At 41.2% G+C, this 18,371-nt stretch overlaps 2 protein-coding genes across 3 annotated transcripts in view; one reads left to right on the top strand and one right to left on the bottom strand.

Annotated features, from left to right (window-relative positions):
* Positions 1–18,371, bottom strand: part of CHST3 (carbohydrate sulfotransferase 3) — a 354,774-nt gene that overhangs the window by 10,908 nt on the left and 325,495 nt on the right. The window lies entirely within an intron of this gene.
* SUPV3L1 (Suv3 like RNA helicase) lies at positions 52–18,070 on the top strand. Of its 2 annotated transcripts, XM_051617144.1 has the most exons (15): positions 52–319; positions 5,137–5,214; positions 5,480–5,587; positions 7,169–7,283; positions 7,842–8,010; positions 9,516–9,627; positions 9,911–9,988; positions 11,079–11,170; positions 11,843–12,023; positions 12,370–12,463; positions 13,117–13,336; positions 13,711–13,791; positions 15,300–15,476; positions 17,039–17,187; positions 17,527–18,070. In XM_051617144.1, exons 1-15 carry the CDS (start codon positions 79–81, stop codon positions 18,011–18,013), a joined length of 2,382 nt encoding a protein of 793 aa, XP_051473104.1. In that variant the 5' UTR covers positions 52–78; the 3' UTR covers positions 18,014–18,070. The 2 variants fall into 2 exon arrangements, with proteins under 2 accessions (XP_051473104.1, XP_051473106.1); XM_051617146.1 differs by lacking the exons at positions 52–319; positions 5,137–5,214 and having other exon boundaries at positions 5,480–5,538.

The following is an 18,371-nucleotide window of genomic DNA, read 5'->3' on the forward strand; positions in this document are numbered from 1 at the left end:
CCGCCCCGCGCATGCGCGGCCGTCGCCCGGCAGTGACGCGCGCCCCCGCGCCTTCCCGCCCGCTGCCCTTGGCTGCCGATGCGGCGCTGCGCGTGGCCGCTGCTGCGCGCCGGGCGGGCCCTGCGCCATGGCGGGACCCCCCGCCCGCCCCCCGCCGCCTCCGCCGCCGCCCCCCGCCCGCGCCTCGCCGCCTCCTCCTCCGGGGACGGCGGCCCCCGCGCCCCCGACACCTCCCTCTTCGTCCCGGTGCCGCTCAAACCCGCGGGGGACGCGGCGGAGGAGGACGTGGGGGCCGAGCTCTCGCAGCCCCTGGACAAGGGTGAGTGCGGGGCGGGCCCTGAGGCGGCGGCGGCGGGAACGGGCGGCCCGGGCCTGGCACGGCTGCTCCCCGGGCCTGGCACGGCTGCTCCCGGCGCTGCCCGGCGGGGAACGGGCGGGCGGGGCCTGCCCGCAGCCCGGGCTGCTTCTGAGGGCTTTATGTCTGGAGAGAGGGGGGGTCTGCCTTAGCGGGGTAGGAGAAAGGGACCTGGGGGTCCTGGTGGACAGGAGGGTGACCATGAGCCAGCAATGTGCCCTTGTGGCCAAGAAGGCCAATGGATCCTGGGGTGCATTAGAAAGGGTGTGGTTGGTAGGTCAAGGGAGGTTCTTCTCCCCCTCTATTCTGCATTGGTGAGGCCACATCTGGAGTGTTGTGTCCAGTTCTGGGCCCCTCAGTTCCAGAAGGACAGGGAACTGCTGGAGAGAGTCCAGGGCAGAGCCAGAGAGATGCTGAAGGGAGTGGAACATCTCCCTGATGAGGAAAGGCTGAGGGAGCTGGGTCTCTTGAGCTTGGAGAAGAGGAGGCTGAGGGGCGACCTCATCAGTGTTTACAAATATGTTCAGGGTGAGTGTCAGGAGGACAGAGCCAGGCTTTGTTCAGTGATAGGACAAGGGGCAGTGGGTGCAAACTGGAGCAGAGGAGGTTCCATGTGAATATCAGGAAGAACTTCTTTCCTGTGAGAGTGACAGAGCCCTGGGACAGGCTGCCCAGAGAGGCTGTGGAGTCTCCTTGGCTGGAGACATTCAAAACCCCCCTGGACACGTTCCTGTGTGATGTGCTCTGGGTGACCCTGCTCTGGCAGGGGGGTTGGGCCGGGTGATCTTTCCAGGTCCCTTCCAACCCCTGTGATTCTGTGGTTCTGTGTCCGAGCGGTGTTTCTGGTGGCACTCCCGAAGGTGGAAGCGAGTTCGGAGGTGTCGGGTGAGGCAGTAGCAGCAGGTGAGGCACCTCGCTCCGTGTGCCAGCGGGGAGCCTCTCGGCCTGCTTCCCCCGCTCCCCGTTCCGGCGCAGTCAAACCTGCTCGGTGTGGGGGCAGGTTCCTCAGCGAAACTGAAGTCTTGTGGCGGTAACACCTTCCAAAAACCGTGACCGGATCTGAAATACTAAGCGGCCACTTTCTCAGGCGTTGTTGCTGCTGTGAGATGGAGGAGCATCCTCGTCTGTCTCTGAACCTGGCCAGGTCGGAATCGGGCAAAACGTTCGTTACTCCCAGTCGCGAGCCATCAGCGCTAGAAACAAGCATAACTTTCCGTCGGAGCCACGCAGGGCTGTGTGTGCCTTCCTGGTTGTGCGTGTCTTAACGTACAAGCGAGTAAGTGTAAGTGTGTGGGTTTTACAGTGTATGAACCGGGGGAGCTGTGTCAGGAGCTGTCTGCTTCAGTGCCCTCTGTGCTCCTGCAGCTGCCGAGTCCATCAGGGGCAGAACAGGAGTCTGGACTTCAGTCTTGAAGTAGGATCTTTCTTAGATGTTCTTGGATGTCTTTTTTTTTTTTGTATATGTGCTAGCTATTTATGCTGCCGTTTTACTTGACGCATTAATTCTTTGACATTTAAGTGGAAACAGATAAAATTCTGTTGTTGACTTCTGCTCTTTGATGTCTTTAAGTGTAATTATATCTTAAGAACCATTGAGTGAGTTGAAACTACTTTTTCAAGTGTTTCCTTTTCTTTAATTATAAACTGGACGCCCCCTTCATTCTTCTTACATGTTCAGTCTTCTGTTTAGTAAAGGTCTTACTTGGCTGTGCCAGCACAATATCTTTAGAAACTTGATAAATAAGAAACAAGTTCTTGCTCTTTTTGATGCTTGGTGATCCCAAAGCACTGAGGGTATAAACTGAAATTGTGTTTCTTCGTATGTTCTCCTAATTAAGTGTTCTGGTGGCATATTATTTTTTTGACTTACAGATAGAGGAAGCATAGGGAAAATTACCTTAATTTGTTTTCAGACCACTTGGGAAGAGAATACCTAGCCCTCACAGCTAGCTAGGTGGGAAATCCTAAACAGCGATAATGCAAAAAATCTGTGCTGTTTTCAGGCTTGATTTTGAGTGTTGGCTTAAATTATTAGTGCCTCTTACTTACACATTACTCATCACCTCATTTGTTAGATAAGCTGTTACGTTGGATTTCTTCAAGATTGCAATTAAAATGCTTTGGAAAAACAACTAGATTCTGTTTGGTCTCTGCTAAATTGTTGAGAGAGAACAGCTTGGCTACAATTATTTACATCTCCACAGGTGAAAATTAACTAATTGAAAGAGCCTGAGGCTTGCAAGGAATGCATTCCATTGCTTTGTCATTAATAACTTTTTTTTTTCTGTTTGTCTGATGGTGACATCCTTGTAGTGAGAAGCCTGAGTGCACAATGCTCTGGGTAACAATAGAATGGTATGAAATTACTGTATGGTAGAATAATTTTTAGATTTCTGTAGGTGCTTGCCAACCCCTTTATATGATTTCCTGGTCAAACAAGCTGATGGTTGAGTGACTAGGTAGGACATGAACACATTATAGTGAAATACCTGAGGAGCAGATATGTTAGAAAAAAGAAACTGATACTAGAATGAGATGGAGTGAAAGGGACACGAGGCCTGTTGAGTTATGTAGTATCAAAAGAAAGGAGCGTAAAGAGCAGTGGGAGAAGATGATGTAAAGGTAAAAGTGATCTGCACGTGGTGCAGAGGTTGAAAGAGGGGTACCTGGCTTCCTGGTCTTCAGTACTGAGGCTGAATGTTGCCAAGTCAGTGGGCAGCACAAGTGAAGTGTGGTTTGAATGCGGGCCTCCTGGTATGGTGGGGATCCCTTAATGACTTTTAAATGAATGTAAACAGATCAATTGGCTGTGTGAAACATCAGGGTTGTTGGTTTGGAGCCCTGGTGCTCAGTTGTCATATTGAATGTCAGAGGCTGTGCTTACTGATCAGAAATGTAAGGCAGGAGAAGTGAGGTATTTGATCAGCAGTTCATGCGTCAGAAACAGGAGGTGCCTGAACAGGGTGGGTTATTAGACACACAAGCTTGCCTGGACTGGACAATCTGAAGTCTAATAGTTCTGGAGGAGCAAATAGACAAATAGGGCTGAAACATCTGAATCAACTGGAAACATTGGAGACTAACTGTAATCTCTGGACTTATTTGCAGAGTTGGGCTGTCTTTTTACGTAGAATCTTAAAAAGCTTTCAAGAAGTCAAAGTAATTGAGGAGCGAGGGCTAAAATACTGTTCTAGAATGAGGAAACGGTAAAGAAAGGAAAATCTTAAAACAGAACTGAATGGTAACGAGGGTAATGGTAGAGTTGGACTGCAGTGCCAGCTTTGTTTTGTGTTGGTTTACCTTATTGTTAAGTGTTTGTGCTTCGGGAGGATCTTGACCTTGGATGTTGAGGGCTGCAATGGTCCCAATGTCGTGTTGCCTTGGATAGTAACAAGTGTTGTGGCACTGACCTTTTCCTCTGGTAGTAAGGCCAGTGGGTTGTGAATTTAGATACGTGGCTCTGAAGATAATTTTGCCCTGTGCTTTCTGTTAATGCAGTGTTTTCAATTCTGCCTTTGATTTCCAGGCCCTTAAACATTTTCTGATGAGGGTATGGATGCCTGTGTAGTCAATGTAAGCCTGCTGACAATCTTAGTTACCTTTCTGATGGTTTCAGACGGAGTTAATCCATGCATAGACCCCTGTAACCACTAGCCAACTGTGAGATGTAGCCACTGCTGTTTTGCTTCTGGCTTTGTCTGCAGTTGAACTTTGCCATGTTCTTGTCACCTGATGATGTTCATTGTGCAAAGTGGGTTATCTCTGTTCTAGAGTATAGTTTTTTTAGAAAGAGAGGCAAGGTTGGAAGCTTTCCATGTAGGGGCAGAGACTTCAAAGAGTTGCAGAGTTAATTGCAGAGAGAGGATCTTGGCAGTGTTGTGTTCAGCAGACCAATGCTGTGCTGCCTTATGGATCAGTCCTAGCTTTTTATAATACAGGGTTTGTAGGCTTGAATTTTGAGAATAACAGAAGTTTATGCATAGGTGAGCCTGGTATTTCTTAGGTTGGTGTGAATTTCTGATCTCTCATAGATGGGGGGAGGACACGATTTTGCCATTGTGTTTGATTTAATACTGAATGAAGTAAATCCAGAGTGTGCATTAGTAAATACAGTTTTTTTGCAACTCTAAACTTACCTTTCAGGGGAGGGAAAGCATTCAGTAGTATCTTCATAATAATAGATTTTACACAAACAAATTGAGCAATTTGTGATACATGCAAAGAAACTCTATTTTCTTCTTTCCTCCTTTATTTAACCTGAGAAACAGGAGGAATACTGCATTTGGTTTGGCTGATCCTTCTGCAGAGTGTGTCTTGGAAGCATTGTGGAGGGAAGATCATCTCTCAGGATGCTTAGTAAAAGCTGTCACTGGGTAGTTTAAGCAGATTTACTTTTCACATAAACAAATGGCTGTTTCCTGATGTTGCTGTTAATAAGCAAACAAAAACCACCCCAAAACCTTAATTAGTTTGTTCCATAACATGTTGGCTGCAGGTTCGCATCTTTATGCTTTCCTATCAAGTACCAGGGAGAGTGTCTCAAATACTGACCTCATCTTCATGGCAGTTCTTACTCTGCTACAGTGTAAGATTGTCCTTTTCCACAGTAGGCTGTGTCATTCATTGTGTTTAGTTTTGGGAGAAATAATTCAAGTCTGTTTGGCATGGCAAAGATTCCTTCCCTTCAGAGTAAGGAGACTCTGAGCTCTGATTTGTGAGCCAGAACAATGTGATTTATTTTGAACAAACAACAACAACAAAATGTTATTCTCTTTCTACAGGTGAAGTTCTAAAGAATTTAAATAAGTTCTACAAAAGAAAAGAAATCCAAAGACTAGGAGCAGACAATGGATTAGATGGTAAGAAAGTGTTTTAAGACTTTTAAAATATGAAATCTGTTTTTTGTCCAGTATGGTATTAGATCTGATCTTTCATGGGTCTCACAACACTGCTTGTTTAGATTTTCCCTGTCACTTGGTTCAAATAACCTTTATATTTAAGGGAAATATATCATATTGGGGTACAGGTTTTTAACAGACTGCCTTAGTGTTTTGTTGGATGTTTACAAATATGGCTTTGGGATCACAGTCATGCTCACTTTGTACCCTTTTTTGTCTTTTGCAGCTCGCCTGTTTCACCAAGCGTTTATAAGCTTTAGGAAGTATATCATGGAATCCAGTTCTGTGAGTGCTGATTTGCATATTATTCTCAATGATATATGCTGTGGTGCAGGCAAGTATCTGGGGTGCTTGTAAAATAAAATATGCTTTTTCTTTTTCCTTGATTTTACCCGCTGTGCTTATCTACCTACCTGGGTACCCCCCTTACTATGTTGTAAGAGAGGTTAAAACTCACTGTGTCCCCATAAGCAACTCTTGTGCCCCATCCCTTGGAGTGTTCTGTCTTGAAGTTATAACAGAAACTAAAGAGGTGGAGCTCTTAGCAAGAAGCAGCCTCTTGTTCTACGGCATCTGTTCGTTGCTGAAACGAAATCAGTGCTGCTCAGTTTATGCCGTCTTAAAAATTGGGTAGTCACTAGGGGGCACTTTGAGAGCTTTCTCCTGGCCAGGTGGCTTCAAATACTTGGGAATGCAACTCGGTGACTCTGCAGTTTCCCTGTGGCACTAGCAGAAGTGAGTGTTTGCTTGATTACTGCGTAGTGTGTTGTAATTAACAGCACTTAACCAAGAGATGGTGCTGAAACAGCCTTCTGCAGAGTTTGAGCTTCAGAACCCGGGCATAGTTTTGTGTGTTTTTAATGACAGTAATTGAAAGGTTAGAGTGGCCATTAGTTTTCTCTTACATGTAAATGTGTAGACTTCAAATATGTACCTTCTTAGGAAATGTACAATGTCTTTTTATATTAGTTTTGCAAAAATCTTCCACGAGGTTTCCCCATTTCCACTCCTGATTTACTTACATGTGATCATTGTTTATGTATGCCTTAAAACTCACATATAGAGGAGTATAAAGTGTTGTTTATTGTGGCAGTTTTGAAGTGTTTAGTTGAGTTTTGCTTGTCCAAAGCTGATAATTGAAAATACTACAGTTTTTAAGTTCTTAAACTTTTTCACAATAAGTTTGATTCATTGAATGCTAATTCTTAATTAAAAAACAAAACAAAACAAAAACCACTGCTTTTTTGTGTGTGTTTTGATAATAACAGGTTTTTTTAGAGCCAGATAGTTCTTTGAAGTTATGAGAGAGCTGGACAATTGGAGTGGAATGAGATCTTTAAGGCCACATGTCTACTCTGCAAACATTAAGAAGAGTGACCTGGATGTCTCTTCTGAGTTCATTTTTCTATTTTTGTTTTCTTACCTGGCGATTGAAGACTTATAAATTTGAACCAGCATCCCAAGTGTTAGTAGCTATAGGAATCTGCAAACCATTCTGTTTTTCTCTGTTTATTTGTAAAAGCATTTTAGAAGCTGTTACTGTATTTTATTCCGTGACAGCACATGAATTTAGGAAGAACAGGATAAAATCTTCTTAGGACAGACAAGCTATTTCTCATGCAGCTTTTCTGTAGTTTCTCATTTTATTCAGAAGTTCTCTAGACCTGTAGGCTAACCAGAGTGAACACACTGACATTTATTTTTAATATGCTATTACACTCGTGTTGCTTAATGAGTCCGTGTCATTGTGGGCTGCCACTGAGATAATTATTGAACTTTGTGGAGCGTCAGAAGTTGAAATAATTAAATTAGTGTGTGGTGGAAGTAGTAGAATTTTTTATTATTTAAAGTTTGTTATGGAGATAAACACCTTCAGGCAAGCATGTGAACTTTCTGAAAAGGGTTTGTCTTCTAGGTCACGTGGATGATCTCTTTCCCTTTTTCCTGAGGCATGCAAAGCAGATCTTCCCAATGCTGGACTGTATGGATGATCTGCGCAAGATCAGTGATCTGAGGTTGCCACCCAACTGGTCAGTGGTTGCAAAGTTTTCTCCTCTTAGTGCCAGAGAATTTTGTAGTCTGTGTACTTAACCTTTATGATGTCTAATTGCACTGTATTTTCAGTTCCAGTTGTCTGTTTTTACAATAGTTTGGGCCAAGTCTTATCTTTGTTCCAAGATATATTGCAACCAATTAAAAGAAAATAAGATGGTATCAGTTGCTGAGTTGGTATTGCCCTCCCAGAAAGCTGGTTTCTGGATGCATCTGTTTGGGAGGTAGCATGCCAGAACATTAAAATGTTAATACACCCAAGGAGAGAGACCAGAGTAATGAGGATTATTTTGAACACAGGGTGTACATTCCACTCTAAATGTTCGAAAGCTTTGTATGATGTTGAAGGTAAATGTATGAGACTTAGTAACTTCTTTGTACTGTCTCTATTTAAGAACTTAATCTTTGCAGTTTCATTACACATTTAAAAGTATTTTAGTAAGTAAATGTTTAAGCTCATTTGCAATTTTCCCTGAATTAGCATCCAGAACACCAGATAAATGTTCAGCACATCTGCTTTTTTGTGTGTGTTTTAGGTATCCAGACGCCAGGGCTATTCAGAGAAAGATAATATTCCATGCTGGTCCTACAAACAGTGGAAAAACTTACCATGCTATCCAGAGGTTTTTGTCATCAAAATCTGGAATATACTGTGGTCCACTGAAACTTCTTGCTCATGAGATCTTCCAAAAGAGTAATGATGCTGTCAGTATGTTGTATTACTTATCTACACCCTTAGTACTGGAACAGTCTCATGAATGCATGTTTGTAAAGTTCTGTAGTTTCTTAAGGGAGTCCATGAAGCATTGTGCTTGAGTGAGGGCCTTTGCTTTGCAGTCCTGTCAGCTCATGTGAATACCAGTTGTGCATTTCTGCTCTGGGTGTGCATAATGCAACATCATTCCTCCAAAGCACATACCATGCAGTCATCCCTGTAACTTACCTCCCTTTTCCTGTGATTTTTCCCTGCCAGAGTTCTGCTACTTTTTCCCTAGCCATGTTCTACTATCAGCTTTTTCAGTGTTGAAACCATGGCTTAGTTTGCCCGTGACCTTTATTTTAGCTTATACACAAGAAATTCCTTGCTGAAGTCCCCTCAACCTTTTGCTTCAGTGTTTAAATATATTTGCCTTAACCATCTAATAAAAAGTTCCTGCAGCTTCAGATGTGTTGAGTAGTAAAGAATAGTGCCTGTCAGGTCCCGAGAGGAAGCTTTCATTAGTCCTTTTTTTATTTATTCCTTTCAATATTGCTTTTATTGCTTTTTGAAGGCTCCTCACCAATGTGTTCCCAGTTGCATGGAACTACACCAGTTCTGAAGCATTGCAATAGCACATCACATGTTAATGCAGCATAGTGTGTATGGACAGTAGTGTTTACCAAATTATCTTGTGCTTTCTCCATTTTTGAGAATTCTGTGACTTAGGATTTGTAATTGTTGTTACTGGTTTATCAAAGCAATGCGTAAGAAAGATTGGCTTGTCCTAGGAGGTGTCTGTAACATGCACCATGTAGTCTCTGTGTATACCCTGCAGTGATGTTCCTTGTTACTAGAGTTACTGCAGTTTTTTCCCCATGTGTTTATTGTGTGTGAGGACTGTTCACTTGGCAGCCCATGGGTCATATGTAGCCCTTGAGGCTCAAGCAGGGCTTCCTGTATGGCTCTGCAGGTGGCTATGGACATGGAAGGAGCAACCATCTGCCTGATACTCAGTGTAGAGCTGACAGAGGGTGGTGGCCCCTGCTGCCTCTCCCAGCTGATCCTTGTGAACTCTTGCTGTGTGAGTGTAAGGCAGCAGGTGGGACACCCAACAGGGCAATCACCAAATACACCGGAGGGGGCAGGAGCTTTGCAAGGCTCCTTCACTGCTGGGCCTTGCTTTATGAGTGTAGTGCACTCCAGCTCTTCTGAGACATCTTTTGTCGCAGATATGATGCTCTGAAATGCTCAGGGAAGATGTCGTCTCCTGCAGGAGTGGAGGACACCTGGTTACAGATCCTACCTCCTCATTGCACCCTTCAGTCCGATAGAACTTAAATACAGGGCACAAATCTCAAAAGGCTCAATAGTTTTTTTTTCTGGATGGCTTCCATTATACTCTCTTAGAAAGTACTTTAAGAAGCTGATTTTTTTTTTTTTTTTGCCCCCTTTGGAAAAGATACTCTGTTATAGTCAAGAAATTTAACATGAGTTTTCTGAATTCCTTCAGAATGTGCCGTGCGACCTAGTGACAGGAGAAGAGCGTGTGTATGCCAATGAAGATGCCAGACAGGCTCCTCACATTGCTTGTACCATTGAAATGTGCAGCACTAACACACCTTGTATGTATACATCCTTGTTTCAGTCATATCTGTAGTATCTTCATGTGTATTATTGCTTAGACTTTGAAGTAGATGAACAATTCCTTTTCACTCTTGAACAATTTCTGAACCCTCTCAGAGGAGTTAATAAAATCTGGATCATCTCAGAGTAGCTTTTTGGTGGTAGAGGATTGACTTGATTTGAGCAACCTCTTTTTAGAAAGCTGCTGAGTTCCTTCCTGTGTTTTATTGCTATTCTAGATGCTCTTCCTTGGTGCATCATATCTTTCTTTTTTGTTTTAAGATGAAGTTGCTGTGATTGATGAAATTCAGATGATCAGAGATCCTGCCAGAGGGTGGGCTTGGACAAGAGCCCTTCTAGGTAAGCTTGTTAACATTGACAATGGACTAGTTTAACGTGACTATAAATGGCACATTAAATTCAAGCTTAGCAGGCAGTATGTTCATAAGTAGTTACAACATGTGGTGAAAAATAGAAGTGAGTGTTGTTTCTTCATATATCTTCTCACAGCAAGCTAGAGAGATACCCTGCCTCAAAGGATTTGTCTGTATGGCAGTGAGTTATCTGTCATGTTTTGCTTAACGAATGTTTCTTTTAAAAAAAAGATTCTCAAAGTTATACAGATACCTCTTTTAGTTTGGCTTCCTTGGATAATACAGTGTCTTTGTGGTGTTACACCTTGCTCTCCTTTTACACTGATTATTTTCTAGGAAGCTTTTTTTTTTTGTTCAATTAAAACAACACAGTTTTTCAGAGTTGTTGTGAAGAGATACTGTTAAATGTATGGAAACATGGTGAACATCAAATTTTTTGCAGTGTTCATTTCAAATGGCTCATTTATGAAGCTGCATTGATCTGTTAAATTTACAAGAATGTTTTGATAATTTTAGAATCTTTCTAGAGAAATTTTTGACACTCAGTTTTCCTCAGAGTTTGAACAGAAGTTTGGAATCTGATTCCCCCCCTGCCCATTCCTTCATTGCTTTTAATGTTTATTAGGATGATTTGTCACACTTCTGCTTCCAGTTTTTTCCTCTTTTTTTTTTATTCTGACTGCATTAGAGATGTATTAATAATTTTAGAAAGTCATGCAGAAAACCAAGCTCTTCTGTTCTGTGGTTTGGAAGTTGGTAAAACAGTAGTAGTAAATAAAACATGCTCAGAGCTTTGTTCCATTTCTTCAGTGGTTGAGGGTAGCTCTTGTTTGGGTTGAGAGGGTGCAACGATGAATTAGCTGCTTGCTCTGTTTATCATAGTAGATGGATTTCCAAGCATCACTTGCTGACAGAAGACCAAGAGCAGCTCTAAGGAAATAATGTATAGATATGTGGCACATTGAAGGTGAAATGCAGACCTCATTTGTGTGTGTGTAGCAAGCAAAGTGTAGTTTTTGGGTTGCTTAATAGCTAGAACTACTGTTGTCTATAAACATGTCATGTTTCTTGTTCAGGACTCTGTGCAGAAGAAATCCATGTTTGTGGAGAAGCTGCTGCTATTGACTTGGTGACAGAGCTGATGTACACTACAGGGGAGGAAGTGGAAGTAAGCTGGTTAATTCTCTGAGGTTATGGCCAGAGCAATCAAGGTGGTTCTTGCTGGAAATCAGGCAAAAATTCAGGGTCTCTTAGGGGTATCACTGATTGAAGTTATTATTGTGGGAGTTCTTGGTAAAGTGTTTCTAAACCAAAGGTAATGTTGTAAAGTTGGTTTTTTGTTTTGTTTTTTTTAATAGTGGCATTAGTTTCCTGGAGGGCACACTGTCCCTCAGGTGTGCTCGGGTTACGGCATCTGTGGATATAATTAAGTTACTCTCCATATTATGAGGAAGGGAGTTAAAAGACCTCACACATCCAGAAGAAAGTGACAGATCTCTGAAACCCTGTTTTACTGTGATAAATCTGTTTTGTTTTTTTTTTTCCTTGGGGAGATTCCTTTGTGAGGAGTATTTCAGAACATAAAATTTGGTCTTAAGAAAGTCCAGCTTGCATGGTATCCTGGTGAATTAGCTGTAGCTTCCCCTAGATGTGTGTGGTGGGAACAGCACTTTAGGTGTCTGAGGGAAAACAGGCTCTCATTTCTTGATATAAAGTCTATTGCTACATAGCCTGCCTACTTTTAATCTAGTTTAAATGTAATCTGTTTAAATTAAATCTGTAAAAATGTATAGTTCTTCTGTTTCTTTTAAAGGCCATGTGACAATTCCTTTAATTCTAGGTCAGAAACTACCAGAGACTCACTCCTCTTACTGTGCTGGATTATGCCTTAGAATCTTTGGATAACCTCCAGCCTGGGGACTGCATTGTCTGTTTCAGTAAGAATGACATTTATTCTGTCAGTCGACAGATTGAAGCCAGAGGGCTAGAATGTGCAGTCATATATGGCAGCCTGCCACCAGGTAAAAGCACTCCCTTTTAACAGAATGTTTTGCTTCTTGCTGCTTGTTTAGAAAAGCTTTTAAAATGAAGCAATTCAAATTTTCCAAGTGTTGCATCTCTATAAAGTTAGAGAAGGTAACCAGCTTTTGTGGACTGGTGTGTTAGTCTTGGGATTAGACCTTTTGTTATGTACTTCATATTTATCTTCAGATAGATGTAATTAAATCAGTTCTATCCACCGCAACCAATTAAATACCTTCCCCCTGCCCCCCTCAGCCTGTTGTAAAGGCATCAGGCTTAGTGATGCATTGTCTTTTGTTTGTAAGAGGGGTTTGCTATGTGTAGTGTTTTGTCCTTTTGTTTTAGGAACGAAACTTGAACAGGCAAAGAAATTCAATGATCCTGATGATCCATGTAAAATTTTAGTTGCTACAGATGCAATTGGAATGGGACTCAATTTGTAAGTACTTGGAGCAGGTTGTGGCATTATTTTTGTGTGTGTGTGTGATACCTGCATTGCTTTCTTCTCTTGTTTCTCCCTGATTTGACTAATTTGGCTCAATATCTCCTATGTCTAGATACCACAGGATATACATTTTAATTCTGAAAGAGTAATCAATTTGATTGGGTAGGACTTAAGCTTAACATTTTAAAATGTATTCTAATAATGGCTCAGTCAGCCTAATTCTGTGTGATAGTAGGCACTGTTAAGGCCTTTGCAATTCACTGGAGTCAGATGTGCTAGGTTGTCAGCGTATCAGTCTCTCTTGAATTTCTGAAACATAGAGCACGTTCAGTCCAGTTTCAGGTGTGTTTTGTTGCTGAAGGCAGTGCAGTTGCATGGCTATAAACTGCTGAGGCAGGTGATGACATGGGCTGGGAACATACTAGAACATGACTGATGTATGTATGGATGATGATTCTCCTCTACTGACCAGTAGACTTATGAATATGCTGTGTCTGTAAGTAGTATCTGTGGTCCCTTAATTGATAGAAGGGGGGGGGAAAAAAGCTCAAAAAAACCCCCACAACTTTAATTCTTCTGTAGTAGGTTACATATTGGAAATAATCTGCAAACAATTATTCCTCTTTGTGTTTGTTCAACTATTTCAGGTGTATCAAAAGAATAATTTTTAACTCTATAGTAAAGCCAACTGTCAATGAGAAGGGGGAGAAGGAAATAGACTCCATTACAACCTCTCAGGCTCTACAAATTGCAGGCAGAGCTGGACGTTATGGCTCCTCCTTCAAGCAGGGAGAAGTCACCACAATGCATCGTGATGACCTCGTGCAGCTGAAGCTGATTTTGAATGAGTCTGTGCCACCTGTGAAGGTAAGAGGCTCAGCAGCCAGTTTGTACAGATATGTGTGCTCTGGAGCTGTTTTGCTACCTTCTGATCCTGAATTATTTTTCCTTGTGTCTGGTTAGCAGTTAGTAATAAAAATGAATTGTGTCATGTCAGAGTGACTTTGAATTTATGTCCCATTTGGAAGCTTGCAAAATTCCATCTATATTGAGTCTGCTATATTAAGAATTATAAGGGCAAATAAAAAGTTCTTAAATTCCATATAAATGTGCTAAATAAACTGGACTCTGTAGGGTGCTTTGGTTTCTTGCATTTTGTCTTTCTAGATTTGTTTCTGATGCACTAACTTAAGAACAATACTGAGGATTAATTGAAATTTTCTTCTTTATTATCCCTTTAGGCAGCTGGCTTACATCCTACTCCTGAGCAGATAGAAATGTTTGCTTATCATCTCCCTGATGCCACTCTATCCAATCTAATTGTAAGAATGATCAAAATACTAGCTTCTGCTTTAAAAATTAAGCATTGCTTTTGTATGAAGATGCACTTTGGGAAAGCAAACAGTCAGCCTTGTATGTAGCTTTTAACAGTTGGATTCTTCTCTCTACCACAGCTGGGACTGCAAATATGTTTAGAATGCTTAGCTTTTCTGTGTTATAATAAACCTGAAAGCTGTTGAAGTGTGTGAATATGTTGACATGTGTTGAAAAGTGGGCAGCAACCTTTTCATTTCACCTTTCCTGTATTTTAAATGCAGACTTTTTGATCTGAGGTTGAAAATATTAGAGATTAAAATTTTGATACGTTTATGTGAAAGTTCCTGGGAAACTGGGCTGTTCATGTCAGATTTCTGTACATCTGAGAGCTGCCTGATTATTTTTTTTTTCCTGGTTCCATGGAATTTATAGTAAAACAGTGTCTGCTTAACTTTGAGAAAAGAGATTTTTGAGGATATGTTTCATCTCATCATTAGCTGGCTAGTAGAATTTTTGGAATTGCCTAAACCTTTTAAAGTAGAAATGAGGCTTCTAATCCTGTATTAAAAAATAATATCACAGTTTTTAGTGCAGTGAGACATACTTAGGAGCTTTCATGGGTTTAAATACATATTACTGTTTTCTGATGTGTGCTGTTATATAGCAAAGTGTATGATCTCTAGCCTAGAAGCAAAAGATAATAGTTGGAGATGTCCTGGAAGACTTAGGCTGATGGGGTAACAGCACATCTTTAAAATTTGACTATTGAGAATTTATGGGCTGGCATAGAAGTACCAAGATAGAAAAATGATGTTATTATTGATCTCTTAAGTGTTCACTCATGTATTTAATTAATAAGCTCAATGGTTCTTTAGACACCTTATAAAAAATTCTTTCAAGGATTTACACTAGAGAAATAACTTGGAGGACTCATAAAAATTCCCCCTGCAATGTGCAGTGTCATCTCCTGTTTCTCCAAACCTTGGATATGTTTCAGTATTCTTTGAATGCCTCTATTGCAACACTTTATTTATCTTGTGATTTCTTCCCTTCCTAAAATTGATCTGTTCCTGACATTGTGCTAAAAATACCTCAACTATTGAATTTTATGCTGTAAAGTTAGCTTTTTGGGTCGAGCTAAGTGACAAACCTGGAACAAGTTCTCAACACAGATGTAACTGGTTCCTGGTTCATTGTAACTAAAGTGTATGCTTCCCTATCACTGACTTTGTTACTTTAAGAGGCTACTTGACAACACTTACATAAAGCACCATCTGTTTTGTCTTCTTCTCTGCCTCTGAGTTAGATAATTTAATGCAAATACTGTTAAAAAAGTAGAGGGAACTCCCCTGCCCCCTTTTTATTATTATTACACTCATATTTGATATTTTTAACTGTTCTTTCAGTATAACTAGCCTTTGAAACACTAAATAATCATTTTTTGTTTGGTAATACAAAGTTTAACAACCATCTCCTGTCATAACACCCTCTTTATTTGGTTGTATTTTCACAGGATATTTTTGTGAGTCTCTCCCAAGTCGATGGGCTTTACTTTGTCTGCAATATTGATGATTTTAAGTTTCTAGCAGATATGATTCAGCACATTCCACTAAATTTGCGATCACGATATGTCTTCTGCACTGCACCCTTGAACAGAAAAGAGCCTTTCGTGTGTACCACTTTGCTGAAGGTCAGTTATTTTTTTCCTCTCAGAGATACATGGTATTTATATTGAAGCACTGAGTCTGTATCTTGCTTCTGTATTTATTGTGGTTTTTGTCATTAGATCATTTGAGAGCCTACAGGTGGTAACATACAATAGCTGGGGACACCTATTTTATTTGCTTTTTAATTGCATTTTTTGCCATGTTAATAGGCAAAAGCTTTTAACTTCTGAGAACTGATTCTTGATTTGTGGTTTAAATTAACATTTTCATAGCTTTCCTGCTGTTTGCCTGAGAGAATCCTACTGCTTGCCTGGCAGGTGATCTTTGAACTGGGAGAGTTCAGAATTGCTTTACGTAGTCACTTGTTCGCTGTTAAACTTTGCACTGCACTGTGTCTAAAAGTAGTCCTTCAAAACCAAGATTCTTCAAGGTGTTAGCTTGTCAACAAAAGAAAAGAATGTGGCATTTAGTATGATTACTGTTGTTATAATACTGTTACATAGAATTAAAACCCCAGAAAATACAGTGCTGTAAGTTGCTCTCAGAATTACGTCATTTCGATTTTCAGGCCTGGATGAACTGTTTTCCACTGTGCCCCCAGTGTGATTATTTTGAGGAATTTGTAGTCGGCTGATTTCAGTTTTTCAGGATTAATAATTCTGTTTGGAACTGTTACTTCGTTAGACAGTGTCGCCTTTGTCCCCTTCTAGAACCTGCATTAAACATTTTTCATAAAATAGTGTAAAAATGAAACTGATATGGTGCCCTGACATCATGGGTATTAGACCTGTGCTTTTCCAAAATTGCTGCTAATGTTTTTTAGAAATTGAGTTATTAAGAGTTGAAAAAAAGGTCCCTCGTTAAGAAAATGCTGAGCATTCGGATCCCAAGAATGAAGGTGCAGAGAGGCCTAATGTGATGTTGCTTGGAGGCTGTTGTGAAAATTTGTGTGAATTTAAGCTCCGTTTCTTGGCAAAAAAAACCAACCCTTCTGGTATCAGCCAGTTAAGAAGCAGTATTCTAAGTCATCAGTGCTCCTGAAAATTTTATATTTCAATCTTATTTGGCTTGTTTATCTGTTAGTAAAAAAGCTGAGATATCTAGGTTTCAGAAGGGCTGATTTCTGGTGCAGATTAATCTGTTTGGGTTGTGAATAGTGTTTCCCAAGTCAGGGAACACATTTAAGTTTTTTTTTTTTTTTTTTGTTTTGTTCAACTCTGGAGATTCTGAAACAGTATGATTAGCAGAGTAGGAGCAGGAGAAGAAAAAAAGAAAGGCACAGTCCATCTTCTTTCATAATTGAAATCATATGCTTTCAGTGTTGTGCTTTTCTGGATAGCTCTATACTTGTGTTGCTTAACTGTGCATGACCCGTGGACTAATTGTGTTAATGAGGCCCTGGAAAGGAGAGGTGACTCCTGTGTTGAGTAATTCAGTAAAAGAATGTGTGGCATTTGGGCTGTGGAAAACAAAGCAGGTATGTTCTGGAGTAGTCTGTATACATAGACTCAAGGGAATATAACTAATTTGGGATTTATTCTTTCCTGACTAACTGAGGACTTCCCTGAATCTGCTTGTTTTTCAGTTTGCAAGGCAGTTCAGTAGGAATGAGCCTCTGACATTTGACTGGCTCTGTCGGCACACGAAATGGCCATTATCTGTTCCAAAGAACATCAAAGAACTTGTACACCTTGAAGCTGTTCATGACGTTTTTGATCTCTATCTGTGGTTAAGGTATTGTCTTGGTGCTTAATGATTTTTTTCTAACATGACTTAGAGTCCCAGAAAAGCAGTGTCTTCAGGGCTGTGTGTATGTGGTGCAGTATGGGCTCCTTTGGGTGTGTTGTGGGAGCACATCATGGCTTCTGCAGGGAACAAGTTGGTGTCTGACAGAAAGTTAGAAACAAGGTGATTCTGGACTGCAGCAGCTGAAATGCCACTTAAAATACAGTGGCCTTCCTGTGCAACATGTAATTTATTTTATATGTTTTTACTTTACATATGAGCCATCTCATCTTTGTCCCAGTCCTTCAGTGAAAAGGTTTAATTATGTGCTGTTTTGCCTCCCTTCAGTTACCGCTTCATGGATATGTTTCCTGATGCTGTCCTTGTAAGGGATATCCAGAAAAAACTGGATGACATTATACAAGTTGGTGTCTGCAACATCACGAAGCTGATCCGAGCTTCCCAATCTGCAGCTGCTCCTGGCACGGCAGAAGCTGTCTCAGAAGACTTTCCTCTTTCAAGGACTAAGAGAGATACCAGAGTGGTTTTGGACCGTCACGGTGCAAGATCCCCAGAGGCACTTTCTGTTGCAGTGGGAGAGAGAAGGGCAAAGAACTTGAAAGCCTTTCGGTCTGCTGCAAGGCAGGAGGATCTGAAAAGCCATGGACGTGGAACTCTTGCCAACAGGTTGCTGCGTGAAGGACTTCTGACACAAGAAATGCTGAGACAGCTGGAGAATGAGTGGCAGGATCAGCACAGGAATGGTAGATATGGTTTTGGTTCAAAAAGAGATGGTCAGAATAGTTCAAAGGAAACGGGGAAAAAGAAAAAATAGAAACACATCCTAATTCTGCTTAGTTTTTATTCGTGAAATAAAATCCTATTTTAATAACTTTCTGGCATTTCTGTCTACACTGCTGCAGCTCCTTGATGGTTTTCCTTCTCCTGTGAGCAGTTACGTGAAGCACTCAGAGAAATGGACTCTTAAAAGCTCAGAGGCCATAAGTTTGCTTTCACCAGTCAGCTGTACACTTTTTCAGTCGTGGTGTTCAGCGTAAGTGTATGATCTGCTGCTATGTGAAAATTTGAACTTGGTGTCTTCTTGCAAGATATCCTCACATCGTTAATAAACGTCAGATAAATCACTAGAAATGAATTAGCTACTCATTCCCTCCCTTCCCAAAGGGCAGAGT

Source organism: Apus apus, chromosome 4, assembly GCF_020740795.1.
Source record: "Apus apus isolate bApuApu2 chromosome 4, bApuApu2.pri.cur, whole genome shotgun sequence".
In the NCBI taxonomy this organism is placed as follows: Eukaryota; Metazoa; Chordata; class Aves; order Apodiformes; family Apodidae; genus Apus; species Apus apus.